General features: G+C 39.9%; 1 protein-coding gene across 1 annotated transcript in view; it reads left to right on the top strand.

Annotated features, from left to right (window-relative positions):
* The window catches only part of IRAG1 (inositol 1,4,5-triphosphate receptor associated 1), a 61,829-nt gene that overhangs the window by 30,930 nt on the left and 15,720 nt on the right, over positions 1-15,179 (top strand). The window contains exons 11-15 of the mRNA XM_063117282.1: positions 4,810-4,888; positions 6,257-6,404; positions 8,892-8,922; positions 11,916-12,056; positions 13,815-13,946. Of these exons, the coding sequence (XP_062973352.1) occupies positions 4,810-4,888; positions 6,257-6,404; positions 8,892-8,922; positions 11,916-12,056; positions 13,815-13,946 (531 nt within the window). The remainder of the gene's footprint in view (positions 1-4,809; positions 4,889-6,256; positions 6,405-8,891; positions 8,923-11,915; positions 12,057-13,814; positions 13,947-15,179) is intronic.

Here is a 15,179-nt window from a genome sequence, read left to right as displayed (position 1 = left end):
ACCTAGTATCCCTGTGTGAATTGACCTATAAGCAAAATTACATTGTGATTGAATGTTCCAATGTTATCAGCTGGGTAAAGAACCCCCCTCTCTCATTCTCTCTCTCTCTCTCTTTCTCTCTCTCTCTCTCACACACACACACACACACAGAGTTATTTTTTTAATTTCAGTAAATTATTAGAATATCCTAATTCATTCAAATTACAGCAAAATGAAAGCTGAGAGAGAGCTTACATGGCTTCTATCATGATGGTTATATACGAGTTCCAGTATCACAGATGTACATCTTTGAACACCAGTTGCTGGATAAGATAAGCAGGGGTTGCTATTGGCACTAAAGCCTTGCTTGTGGGCTTCGCATAGGGGCATCTGGTTGGCCACTGTGGGAATTGAATGTTGGACTAGATAGGTCTTTGGTCTAATCCAGCAGAGCTCTTCTGGTATTCTTCATATTTAATTAAAAGGCTCCCCCACCCCTCAGTAACATAGAAGTAGAAATTCTTAATGATTTGGTTTCTTAGAAAACAACCTGTGGGTGAATATCTTTAAGTGGGCTAAATCCAACATTAAACAAGCAGATGTCTTTTTGCACAACAGCGAAAAAGATCCCAACCCTCCGGAGCAGATCTGGGGGCACACCAGGCCTGTGGGGAATTTGATCTGCCAGCAGTGTTTATTCCACTGGTAAAAATGCACCGTTGGATGCAACCCAGTATAAGAGAAACATTGGTGGCTTCTCCCTTGCATGTTTTTAAGGTGAACATAAAATACAGTGCAGAGGGATTTCACTCTCAGATAAAGTACACAGTATATAAACAGGAAAAAGCTGATCAACTGCCCTGTCATCTCTCAAAGTAATATTTGGGAATGAAATAGCTTTCTCCGCAGTCTTAGGAGATTTCTTCACATCCAGAAAAAACTTTCCTTCCTGAGAATATATCAACAAATCTTATCTGAAACATGGTTTCATGCACTTCCTTTTCTTTTGTGTTCTGTTTCTTGCTGCTTTTAACACTTCTTTCCCACACCGTATTGCATTATCTGCTGGTCTCAAAAGCACTAGTTCTGTGTAATACAAACAGCCTGTGTTCCTATGTACACCAGTTGCTGGGGAACATGGGTGGGAAGGTAATGTTGTACTCATGTCCTGTTTGTGGGTTCCTGGTCAGCAGCTGGTTGGCCACTATGTGAACAGAATGCTGGACTAGATGGACCCTTGGTTTGATCCTGCAAGGCTCTTCTTGTGTTCTTATGAGTTGGGAGAAGTGAATTCTGTCCATCACAAGAAAAAAAAAGCTGTTTCTAAATGCAGCTCTCTCTCTAGACCAAAGAGCACCAGATACAGCCAGCAAGGTTTTCTCATCTAGACCGCCAGCTTCTTCCCTTGGCCCTGCCCCCTCTCCTGGCTGGTAGGGAAGCACTCTTAAGCAAAATAATCTTCTTTGGGACAGGAGCAATGGGAGTGCAACGCTGTTACTTCTCGATCTCTCAGAAGCTGATACTGCTGACCACAGTATCCTCCTGGATTGGCTCTGTGAGTTGGGGCAGTGTTCTGTGTTGCTTTGGCTCTTAACTACGGGGTCAGTTTCAGAGAATAACTTTCGGAGACTGTGCCTCAGCCCCCTGCTAGTTGAACTGTGCAGAGCCACAAGGCACTATTCTGTTGCCAATGTTTTTTTTTTAACATTTATATGAATTTGTTGGGAGTGGTCATTAAGAGATTTGGGGCAAGGTGTCATCAGTGTGCTGTTTTTCTCTGTAACGTCTGAATCAGGGGTGGCCATGCACATTCCTAACAGTGGCCTGGATGCAGTTATGGAGCTAGATGACGGCTAACAAGCTGGAGCTGAATCCTAATAATACAGAGACCCTGTTGGTGGGTGGCTCCCAGGTCTGGGAACTGTGTTGTTTGCCTGTTCTGGACAGGGTTGCACTCTCTCTGAAGCAACAAGAACATAGTCTGGGGATGCTCCTGGATACATCTTTGGTACTAGAGGCCATGTAACCTCAGTGGCTCAGTGTGCCCATTTCCAGCTTCAGTGCACCAACTATGCCCATTCCTGGATAGGAATAGCCTAGCCACTGTGATCTATGCACTGGTAACCTTATGATTAGACGACTGTAATACGTTCTGTGTGGGGCTGCCCTTCCACCAAGTTCGGAAGCTGCAGCTTAGTGCAGAGTGCGGCAGCTAGGATGATCATATTACACTATGTTAAAAGAACTGCACGGGCTGCCTGTAATCTACCAAGCCATCTTCAAGGTTTTATTGTTAACATACAAAGCCCTAAATGACTCAAGATCTGGAAACATAACTGACTGTCTTACCTTACATATATCCAGTCAACCCCTGAGAAAAAAGCCCTGTATGTAAGTGGGCCTTTTCAGTGCTGGAATTCACTCTTTGGAACATTCTCCCATGTGTGGTTCAAGAGGCAGAAATAGTGGCAAGTTTTACCTCTCACCTGCTCACACAGGTTTTCCTTGACCTGGGAGGGACTCTGTTACCACCCTGTTTCATGGTTATGGTGTAGTAATGTTTTTAAATGTTTTTTAATTATTTATTTCACCTTGTTTATATATTGTTATATTGTATTTTAATGGGAGTTTAATATTAAGCAGTATAAAAGTATTGTAAATAATAAATCATAATGATCTCTGATCAGCTGCTGATCAAGAATAAGAGATTTTCCCTGCCAGAAAGACAGCATGGGGCCTTGGCAGGAAGCTGCTGAATGATTCAGTCCTGCTTAGTTTTGAGGGTTGTCCTATAGAAAATTGCCCTGCTTACTTATGAGTAGACATGTAGAGGTTTGGTATTTCAGATGCTATTTGAAAGTATTGCTGAGTGATTCAGCCCTGCTTACTACTGAGTGGACATGCAGAAGCTGTCCTTACTTCTGAATAATCTTGAAATGAGTAGGAATCACATTTTGGCCCAACCCACTCTGTCTTCCTCTGCCCCCACCATACACACACAGATGGAATGTGGCCCCCCAAGATCTTTGTCAGATTGAGATTTGGCCCTAGGACTTTAAATGGTTCCTCACACCCATACTTTCCCCCTACAATTCTTCTTTCTTTTTCTTTTTCTTTTTATTATTATTCTGTTAGTATATTCATCCTGAACTTTCCCCCACCATACAATAAGAATGATACAATAAATAAAACTATACATATTTTATATATATCAAGCAATAAGACATCCCTTCTCTGAATCACTTGAATAAGGTATGTATATTTTCACACACACTTATTTATGCACTATGTATTTCTTACGCAAAATCCAAAGTTTCTCTTCTTTATATATCATTAAATTTTATAAATAACTAATTGAAATTTTTGAAAAACAAAACTAAATATTTGGATACATTGCCTTATGTCTACAAAAATTAATAAAAGATGTTCAGTTTGTTTACAAGTTCATCCCCACTTTGTCTTTTTTCTGCAGTTCTAATATAATATCTTAATTTTGCCATAATAGCAATATTCCATATTTTTTCCAACCATTCCTTTCTAGAATGTGTTATTTGCCCTCTCTATTTATTTATTTTTAATTTTTTTGCATACAATATTCTTGCTGCAGCCAACATATAAGCTATTAATTCCTTATAATGTGGGCTAACAAATCCATCCATAAAATTAAGAAGATGAAACAAAGGATCTAATGAAATTTTGTAGCTTAATATTTTCTCCATATTTTTATTAATAATTCTCCACTACATTTTGCCAAAGGACATAAATAATAAGAAAATCTCCTATTTGTTTCTGACATTTCCAACAATTAATTGAATAATTCTTATTTATTTTATTTATTTTAACTAGTGTTGTATACCATCTCATCATCAGTTTATGCACATTTTCTCTAATTGACATGTTTAATGAAAAATGATGACTCTTACTCCACAAGTTTTCCCAAATTACCAGTGGAATATTATTTCCACTATTTTCTGCCCACTTGCCTGTATAATCTTTAAACTGTTCTGGCTCCAGTTCGAATTTTAAAAGTAATTTATAGATCCAAGATAATAGGTGTACCTTCATGGATTATGAAGGGTAGCCACCACCTTTGTTAACTGCATTTGTGTTTTATAAGATCCCCGGATAAAGAAAGCTTTGTCTCTGAAACACATTGGTTCAGTCAGTTTCCCTTTGGCACATTTGAGGATACGTTCTTTTATTGCATTTTGTTCAGTCTGAGGGCCTCCCTTCTGGGTTTTGTTTATATAACTGTTTTTTTCATAAAAGCACCAAATTTACACAATTTGTGGACTAATAGTTATCATTTTCAGATACTGGATTATGTGGTATTGTGTATATATGTGCAAGCACATATTGAAATAATATTTCTATTTGAGCAAGATACAGTGACTTTTATATAAAACAAGTCAGTATGACCACATTTTATTTCATACAATTATTGAAAACACCAGGATAGTTTTGAACCAATCATATCATTATAATTTGGGAAATTTTGTAACAGTCTGCGCAAACATTGACCTCAGCCATTTTGTTCAGCACAAATGTCTGAATTAAAAACTAGTAACACTTTATAACAAATGTCCACATTTGCTTTTATATTTACTATTTTATGATCAGCGCTGGATATAAAGTCTTTTAAAAAACCACACACACACACACAATTTTGCAGTTGATTCTTTATTGTTAGATCCAACAACTAATTGATTACCACCAGATTCTTTACTAGTCTATGTATTTAAAGCTGTGATTGCCTGATTTTATTCTGTTACTGAACAGTTATTTCTTATTTAAAACTATTAATAATCCAAGTGTTTTTCCCCCCACCAGGAGCACATATTGATGCGGAATCAACATTTAGTTGGACTTAAACTCCCTGACCTCAGTGAAGCTGCTGAACAGGAAAGAGGTGAAATACAATTAGCACTGATGGAAATGTATTTGTGATTAGGAGGAAGAAACTTTGCTCTAGTAGCCCCAACCCTTTTCTAAAACTGAGGCCTTCTGTTAGAATTTATCAAGACCATGAGTCTTGAGAAACACTACTACACTCATGTTGTACTTCTGGGTTTTCCATGGGCAGCTGGTTGGCCTCTGCATGAACGACTTGATGGTCCTTTGGTCTGATCTAATATGGCTCTTTTTAAGTACTTATGTTCACTTCATGTTAGGAGTGGGGGAGAAATGTGTTCAGTTTTCATTTTAATATGAACTTACCTAATTTCACACTTTTAAACCAATATGTGAAATGAAACTCAGTTATTCTCTAAAATTCACGCTTCTTTGAAATTTCCAGTTGAGTTTTCCAGTCAAAAATTGCATACAAAAAAGTGTCTGCTAAGGAACTGTGCACACAAAAGTGCACATATTAGTAAAAATAATGTTTAAAATGGATTACATTAGTAGAATTGCTTGCATAAAAATGCATATTAGAGAAAGTTGCGCACAAAAATGCATGTATTAGGAGAAATGTGCACAAAATTGCATACAATTTGTCATGCAAACTTTTTTTTTCATTTTTTAGTTTGGAATGACCAAATTTAAGATTAGAAAATGAGAAACAGAGAGAAACGGAAAGTGATTGATTTATCCAATCCTATAATGTATGATCTCTTCCAGCTCATGGGTGAGAAACCTGTGGCCCTGCAGATATTGTTGAACTACAGCTCCAGTTATCCCTGGCCATTTGCCATGCTGGAGCTGATGAGAATGAGAGTTGAACAACTCAGATTCTTCATCTTGTTTAATTGGAAAAGAGTGCACTGTTGTGTGGACATCATACCAGCATACAGTGCATCCATTACATACATGTTGTGTAGGAAACATTATTTTTGAATCAGTAAATCAATCAATGAAGACTAAGTACTTGGAGTTTAGCTAATTGGTACCCCGATCATAAGACACTGTTACACACAGTGAGATTCCATTGATTTCAGTGGAATTTGCATGCAGGTACTTGATCACTAAAAATTGTCATTTGGTCTGTAGAGCAGAACGTAGGGGAGGGAACTATAGTACAAATAATATATCAGTTGTTACTTTTCAAATGGGAACTGAATGTTCAGACTAACTTTATTCCTGAATAGGTTTCTTTGGGCATTTCACTTTCTTAACTGTTCACAGTGCATTAGTGAAACATTGTTCCCCAAGGACGCAGTCTTATGCATGTTTAGATGGAAAACAGCCCTACAAGTCCAAGCATTCCCCAGCCAGCCTACGAGTCACAGCATGTTTTCTGCCTAAGAGTGAAATTTTTTAAAAATAAAATCTTCTTCAGGGTCTTCAACAATTCCTTTCTTACTGGAGGAGGAGGAAGAGGAGGAAGAAGAGGAGGAAGCAGTGGCAAAGAGTAAATGTGATGTCATGCCCAACATTCCTGACACTCTTTTACGAAAACTCCGAGTGCACACATCCCTTCCAGGAAGGTAAACGGCTTTGTGGGTGCTACTTGTAATGTCACCTCAGCATGTGTTATGAAATAGAAATTTAATTCCATTAAATTGAGGTGAGAAGGTGTACACCAGCCTTCTGCAAGTGGGTGCCATCTAGGTGTGTGTTGGAGGACAACACCCATCATCCCCAGGCAGCACATTTGATGGTGAAGCACACTGGGGATGGTGGATGTTGCAGTCCAACCCATCTAGAGGGGAGACTGTTGAAAACATTCTCTCTCTCTTTCTTTCTGTCCAAATGACCATGACAGAAAAGAGGCAGTGTGATATAGGCATCTATGTTTGAAGCAATGCTAAGGGCTTCTCTAAATGAGCTATTTATAGCACACTCGTGACTGGCTATTCATGGAAGTTTCCAGGGGGATTACATGGCAGTGTAAACGACAGGACATCTCCCATGGTTCCCCCTCCCTTATTCCGCTTTTAAAATCATCAGACATAAACTGGAATAAATCCTTAATGTGTGAAATCGGCAGTGTGTAAAGCTGACATTGTGCTATAAACTTGCCGAAGAAGGACTTTCCCTGCTGTCGGAGGGAGAAGAGGGTAAAATGCCTCCCTGCAACAAGGGAAGGCAGATCTGGCTTACTCTCAAGTAAGGGAGACCATTATGCTAGATTAGAGTTGTGCTTCTGGCCCTTTCTAATTTTTCTTCTATTAGTTTGTGCTAGTAGTTCCCCATGTGTCTACTCAAAAGTAAGTGCCATTATTTTCCCAAGTGAGTGTATTGAGGGTTGCAGACTTACAGCACATGACTCTCCTCCCCCACTCCTGTTCCTTTGCACACATGCCAGGGAGGGAGGGAGGCGCCGCCTCAAAACATTTCTGCTGTTCAAAGGAGCCCTGGGAAACAGCACGATCTTCCCCTCTGTCACCCCTTTCCTCCCGGGTCCTGCACCCCATATCAATCGTACCAAAGAACCAGGAAGCACAACAGCCCCATTTAGAGCATTTAGAGATGCTCTAAAGCAAAGTTGCAATCAGAAATTATATAGTTTGAGCCAAGTTTATTTGAAGGAAGCCTACCTCTACACTTTTGGCAGTAACAAAAAACACTCTCTAAGCAGGAAATGCAGTTAATCAACTAACTCAAAACATAAATGACCTTACAACCTGACTGTACATTAACTGAGTCTCTCTGACCAAATTAAGTAAGTGATGTTTCCTGTTCAGCATTATTTACGGTGGTGTTTGTAAATGACAATCTTGCAGCATCTTAGGCTTGCCAGCACAGAGGTGAAACAATAAACGAACATTATAAAAATATTACATCAGATCTTGAGAAGCTAATATTCTTGCATTTGGCAGGGAATATAGAGAATGCTCAGGAATAAATTCTGTCCCAGGACATAGTCTAAGCAGGCCCCAGTAGTTCTCATTATTATTTCAAAAACAATGCAGTGTGAAGGGGAAAATGGCTCACCCATCTCAACTTTTCAGAGAAAGCAGAATTGCCAACTTTGGCCCTTTTCTTATCTGGGGATCTTCCTTGCTGATTTACATCCACTGGTGGAGATAACAAGTTTTGTAACTTACTAGAAATATTGAAACTGCCAACTGAACCTGATAGATATGCTAGGTCTGTTCTATTCATGTTGCTTCACCTTAGACGTCATTTACTACTTGGTGGTGGTCATTGCTTACATTTATTGTGGCTTATTCATGGTATTTTGGTGCACTTGTCATCATGGTAGCATGTAGCATAGATCAGCATATCTCACTTTCTTTAACTTTATAAAATGTTCCTCTGAGCTCTGAAACAGGTATTGGTGATGCAGATTCTTCAGATAAAAGTTAGTTTTAAATAATTCAGGTATCTGTGGACATTTCTACATGAGGCTTTTATCCCACACTTTTACCAAGGCTTTTGCTTCCGGATTCTTTGTGAACCGCCCAGAGAGCTTCGGCTATTGGGCGGTATAAAAATGTAATAAATAAATAAATAAATAAATAAATACACGTGCTTTGTTCTGAAAGTTTTCTTTCTCTGCCTTTCTATATGTTCATTATGCAGCCACCAGATGATGCTGTGGTATAGCAGAATTGGGCAATTAACGAGATTCTCATCACGCCATTTCTAAGTAGTACCAGCCTTTCCTCATTGGGAGGAGGGCGGAAACCATGATAATGGTTGCAAAGCATGGTAGAGGCCCTGGAGGATAATGACATTGTATAAAGGAGCCACAAGTGCACAATAAAAAACTCACGTAGAAAGGCTCTGTGTCTTGCAATATAATACCAAAATTTACCGTTTATAGAAAAATGAATTAAAAACTTGCTTGATTTCAGTCAAAGTCCTTTATGATATATTTAACCATTCTCTCTTTGTGTCACATATAAATTTAGCTGACCATTGACAGTTGGCGTGGGGGGGGGGGAACCTAACCTGTTAGGTATGCTGAATAATCAATGTTTTTGCGTTCCCAAAATTTACAACATTTTGTTTTGATTTTATTGCAGCTCTCCTCCACTTACTGAAAGAGAAGTTGAGGTATGTTTTGGGTTGTTGTTGTTGTTCTTAACTATTTGAATAATCTTCTGCGGTTTCACTGATGAATAATTTGATGTTGAGTACCTCAACATGGTCACATATCTGCACATCCCACAATAGCTCCACATCATTCCACAAGGCTTTAAAAAACACTTTGTGCTAACAGTGGATCTCACTGGCACATGGGCAGCATAGGATATTGCCCAGTGTCACAACCACTTGATGTAACAGGGCAGCAGCTCTCCTTACCAAACAACGACAACACTGAAGTTGGTTTCTTTTTCAACGGAAGTGTGTAATCATCCTGAATATGAAACTGAAGTGGTGTGGCACACACACCCTATCGCCAGGAAACTGTCCCCTCTGAGACACCATAGCATCATGAGCAGCCCAAAGCTTTGCTTTTGCAGAAGTCACTCAAGCATGATTTCCCATACAAACCTTTCAAGGAGACTATCCCCTGGGGGCAGGAGTGTATGACATGGGTTGGCTGAAAGCTCATCTTAGTGCTCAATTCCTTATTCAGTCTTGCTGTTCACCTGTGTAGAATAAGAAACTTGGGGCCAAGAACCAACTTCAGCTTCAACAAATAACCTACACAATCGTTTTAACTAAAATGTTGCTTGTACATAGTTTCCCTATCACAGCATTAGCATTGTCATATGTATTTTATCTGTATTTACAGTTACAATCTTATTTTTGGCTTATGCAGCAGTAGCAAGTACTTAACACTTAAGGAAAATCTTCTTAAATGGCAAGCAGATATCTTCACTTCCTTTGCAGTCTGCTGATTTACAAAAACATATTGAAAATCCAGCCAGATTATGGATCCTTTCAGATCAGTATTGTATAAACCAAGTTGCTTCCCTCAAGGCATTCTTCTCAGTTGTCCTGGAGTTTTCTAGAAATAGGCCGAATAATGCTATGATATATATTCATAACAGAACTGATTTCCACAAGAAGTGAAATAGATTGGTTTACTTGTTGAAGAATAAAGGTTGTTCTGCAATTTCTAATGCAAGGTTCTGGAAATGCGTACTTGCTTATTTTCTATAAGTAAGGGAGGGACAACCTCTTGAAACTATTTGTGGTGGTGTGTGGATGTGTACTCTGTATACATCAGTGCAGAAAATTCTTGCAAGATGGTTTCCCTCCATGCTTACTTTGAAGAAAACCTGTTCCGGACTGGTGTTATAATGGCCATTATTTATGTTTATTTTATATGAAATGTGTGAGCTGGCTTTCCACTCAAAAGGACCTTGAAAGCAGTGCATAACAAAGCAGTCAATTGCTGTAAAAATATGAAACATAACAGTAGCACTCCAAAAAGATCAGCAAAACACACAGAAGCAAAATCAGCAACAGAACCAAAAGCCTCTACCAAACCAAACCAAACGGGGCATAGCTAAAATGTATTTGAAGATAGTCTTCACTAGATATTAGTAGTCAACAAAGAGGAGAAAATTGCACGGTCTGGGTGCCACAACCAAAAAAGCCCTGCCTCATGTTCTATTAGCTGCACATCTGATGACAGAAGCAAGACCTCTCCCAAAGACCTCTGTGGGTAGTCAGAATCATTTATCATAATCCAAGATCAGGGTTGATGGTGGCCACTAATGTTCTTTGTACCATATTGCCATAGAAATGATGTCTGGATAAGGCAGAAGTGCCAGTTTTTAGAAGCTGTTAATGCTTCTAAAAAAGAAGCATTTATTAGAAAGGTTAATGCTATACATAGATTAAAATACTTCTCCCTGTGCTATATTGTGCTACATTCCCTGCATCCACTGAGGAGCCCCATAAATTATGCTGTAATGGTCAGATGCAAAAGGACTGAGGTAGCAGGCTAAGAAGAATGCAAGCATGCATTTCTGTGAGGTCTTGCCTTCACCTGTGCCACCCACAGGCTACCTGACAAGACTATCCACACCACTAGCACTCAGGAGCACTGTGCTGATGACACGTGTGAGGGTTTAGGCCTACTGCTGTTGCTCCTGCTTGCCTTTATTCTTTGACCCCACAGCTCCACAGCCCAGCAACCTATCCCTCAGTTTCCCATTCTGCTGCCACCATTAACTGTTTCCTCCTCAGTCACTCTTCCACAGACCACACCAGTTGTTTGAAATTAATTAGAATTTATTAACATAAGTAAGTGCATGTACATAAGCGTAATGGTTTCCTCAGTTGCAATACGTATGGTTACAAGGCTTCTAAGCATATTGGTTTCTGTAAGTTCTTTCTTACAGAATAGCATTCTACTATTCTTTATCTTAATATCTATATTCTCAACCCAATATCTCATACCAATCCTTCCTGTCCAGTATCTGCCTCTCAATCTTTCCACACTCTGTAATCCAACAGTCTCATATATTCATCTACTATTCTGACAAGAGTCATATATTTCTCTCACAGGATCATACACTTCTTCTCTTATAATCATACACTTCTACTGTCTTCCTGTCAGCACAGGCTAGAGAGCTATATTTCTCCAGCTCCTCCCACTCTCACACTGCCAGCCAATCCAAACACTCCCCCGCCACCATCCAATCAGCACTCAAGGATTCAGGTATACTTACCCAAACTGTAATTACAAATTGTAAGTACACTGAGGCCTACTTACTTCCTGGAACATTATGCATAATGTAAACAATAACCTTGCAAATATTTACATTTAAGGCATATAAGGTAGCTGAACATCACAATTTCATATTGGTCAGTCAGTCCAAATATCACCTCTGGACTCCCTATCATGCAGTCCTACCACATGTGAAATGAGAGTGACTGCCTACTCCTTTGTTGTGGAGTACCTTGAATGAGCTTCTGTGCATGCAGATCTGTTCTTCCCAGTTGGAGGTCAGATTGTCAGGGAGACTTCAGATCTGGCACTTCTCTTGGTCGAAATTAATTCCTTCCATTGTATTTAATGTCATGCAAGAACCCACCCATATGATTGGTAAACAGGATTGAATGAGGCTTTTCTTTTTCCTCAACAGAATGTATTTGTGCAACTTTCATTGGCTTTCAGAAATGATAGTTATACTTTAGAATCGAGAATTAACCAAGCCGAGAGGGAGAGAAATCTTTCTGAGGAGAACACAGAGAAGGAACTGGATAACTTTAAAGCAGCTATTACGGTAAGAAGACCATAATGAGTCTTCATTGCAGTACACACTTAATGTATCTATCTCTGTTTTAAAGCTACCACTGAATATGTCCCCAACGTCTATTTTTATCATTGACCGTATAATTCTCATAATGAAAAGCACATTGTCTAACAGTGTTGTAATCATTGTGAAATGTCAAACTTTACTATGAGTGAGTCACAAGTCTCACCTTATTAGGTGTGTTGTTGTTTTTTAAAAATAATACAATTGAAAACGATTGAGGTACCTCAAGATACACCATGCAAGAGCTTAGATACAATTCTCCTAGCGCTTTGATCTCTTCTTCATTCTCCTTCTCTGTCCATGCCATTCCTTGTGCTTTATTATTATTATTATTATTATTATTATTATTATTATTATTTATTTATATAGCACCATCAATGTACATGGTGCTGTACAGAGTAAAACAGTAAATAGCAAGACCTTTGGAATTACTACTGTTCATGGGGAAAAGCAATATATGTGTCAGCTGAAAAACAACTGCATAATTTACAGGGCTGCCTTACCATTAGGCAGAGTGAGGCTGTTGCCTCAGGCTGCAGATGCTGGGAGGTGGCTGCAAGGAGAGAGCTGTAGGTCACACGGCCTGCCTTGCACCCCTTAAGGTAGCCTGCTACCTTTAAGTGGGGTGGAAGAAGCTGTCCCATTGCTAACGTTGAAGGAAGATTCAACTGCCAGTCCAGTTGGCTTTTGTACATGGAATGGAAGGAGGCACCATCTTGTTCTTTGCCTCAAGCAGCATAATGTCTTGGGTCAGCCCTGATAGTTTTCAACTTACTTCAGAGAGATTTAGCATCACATTTGCATATTTTTGTTTCTGTATTAATTCAATATTATACATTATTTCCTGGAGCTTTCCTCCTAAACAGGGGTGGGGGTAGTTGCTGCTCTTCAGGACATGTGGGAGGGAAACACCCTGGGATTTAATAACTGCTGTTATCTGAGTTGTGAAGAGCTGGATGCATAGAATGTGGGCATCTCATCCCTAAAAACTGTCCCATGCTAATGTACCTAAAGATGCAGAACAGAAGTAATGAGGAATTTCCATAGTACATGCTGGTGTTATGGTGCAATACCAAATCAGTTTACATTTTCACAGTATGGAAATCACTCTTGTCTGAATACCCAGGGGAATTTGAGATGTTAAATATATAGCTTTCCTAACCACCTAGGCCACTTTTTACAACATGTTGTGCTTGGAGGGTTCAGCTCCCAGGGGATGATAGGGATTGTAACATAACATCTGGAAGGACCCATGTTCTCCACCCCTGCCTTACAGAGTCTCTTTCTTGTCAAGTACTTAATTTTAACAGCACTCACCTCCCTCCTGGACATTCCCTCACCACCACCTCCCCTCACTGGAGAATGTTCACTTTTGTCCCCCACAAGTGTTGAATGCGTACATCTCCTGTTAATGAAACAGGGGAACTGAGTGGAGGGACGACACACAGCTTCCTAGACAGGCATGGAGCAGGCGTAAAGAGAAACATGGCTGTCTTTATATTGGCAAAGCTGATGTCTATCGTGGAATTTCAAGAGTTGTTTAGGTTTTGTGGAACTGTTGGCTGTTATACAGTGGAGGGTGCTTCTTTTCTGTTTGTGCAAGATCTTTTAATATGATTGAACTACTAAAAGGGGAGCAGCCCTAGAACTGTGGATCACAATGACTGCTTGCAGCAGATGTGCTCCTGATTTGATTTGATACATTAGTGCCTGCTGTCATTTCAGTCTTCAGCTTCCTTATGGCATCACTCTGAACACAGAGACATGTACCAGAGGTTGTTGGAGGACATTGCTGTGCTGCATCGTTTGGCCTCTAGATTATCCAGTCGAGCTGAGATGGTTGGAGCTGTTCGCCAGGTAAGTATTCAAATCATTTCTTTTCATTACTTGAAATTATGAAATATTTTATAGAAAACTTTGATTACAATGCAGAGGGGGAAAATAGCCTCCAAACGCTGAGGTCTGAAAATACAAAGCAACCTTATATGGATCTTTGGTCCATCTAGCCTGGTGTCATATAGTTCAACCAGCTACAGCTCTGTAGGGTTTCAGGCAGAATCTCATCCACGTCCTTTTAACTGCAAGTGCCAGGGACTGAACTTGGAACTTTTGGCATGTAAAGTATGTCCTTTACCACAGAGTTGTGGCCCTACTATTAGCTTATGTGGTTCAGGCAGTAGTGATGGGAGGGAAGAGGAGAGATACAGCTGAAGGAAAGATGAGACTCCAGGGCCCAGTCCATTGGCTCTGCTTCATTTGGCTTCTCTTCTCTCTCCCTGAACTGCTTCCACACAAGCTGGTAGTTGTGAAAGCTACTATGCAACTTTTAAGTACTGGTGCCTGGTTTTTCTTATTTTCCTCTTCTCTCCTCATCCATTTTTCCTTTTGTGTCATGTTTTTTTAGATTGTGGGCAGAAAATACCTTGTTATGTAACCCACTCTGGGAGACTTTCCAGCTGAAGAGTGGGGTAAAAATGCTTTAAATAAATTTATTTATTTTATTTGACTTGTATTCTGCCTTTCTACAAAAAATACAAATAAAAATAGCACTCAAGGCCACTTACGATCACCAATAAAACTTGATAAAAACAATAATAAAACAAATACATTAAGCACGACTTAAAGCAATTAAAAACACAACAGAAACAGAGTAAAAACAACCTCCATCCCAACAGACTCACTTATCTACCAAAGTGGACTTTGCTTGCTGGGGAAAGGATAACAGAGAGGGAGTGAACCTAGCCTCCCTCAGCAGAGAGCCAGGGAACAACCACCAAGAAAGCCCTCTTTCACCTTCAAAAGCACTCCTGAAGGCAACCTCAAAAGAAGGGTCTCTACAGAACATTTTAAGAATTAGGTTATGGGAGCAGGCCATCTTTGAGGAATCATGGGGGGGATCCGAGCGCTTCTATGCGATCCCAGTGCACCCCGAAAACGATAGTCTGACTTCCCTGTAAAAGAAACGAGGAAGAGCCGTCCATGCCGCCGCCGCCGATGACGAGGAGAGCTCTCCCCCGGCGAGGAGAGCTCGGCAAAAGAAGGAGGGGTGAAGAGCAGAAGAAGCTCTCCACCCCCTCCTTCTTTTGCCGA

This window comes from Elgaria multicarinata, chromosome 2 (assembly GCF_023053635.1).
Source record: "Elgaria multicarinata webbii isolate HBS135686 ecotype San Diego chromosome 2, rElgMul1.1.pri, whole genome shotgun sequence".
NCBI classification, from domain to species: Eukaryota; Metazoa; Chordata; class Lepidosauria; order Squamata; family Anguidae; genus Elgaria; species Elgaria multicarinata.
Note: the sequence above shows the minus strand (reverse complement) of the source record. Positions and strands in the feature narration are given on the sequence as shown.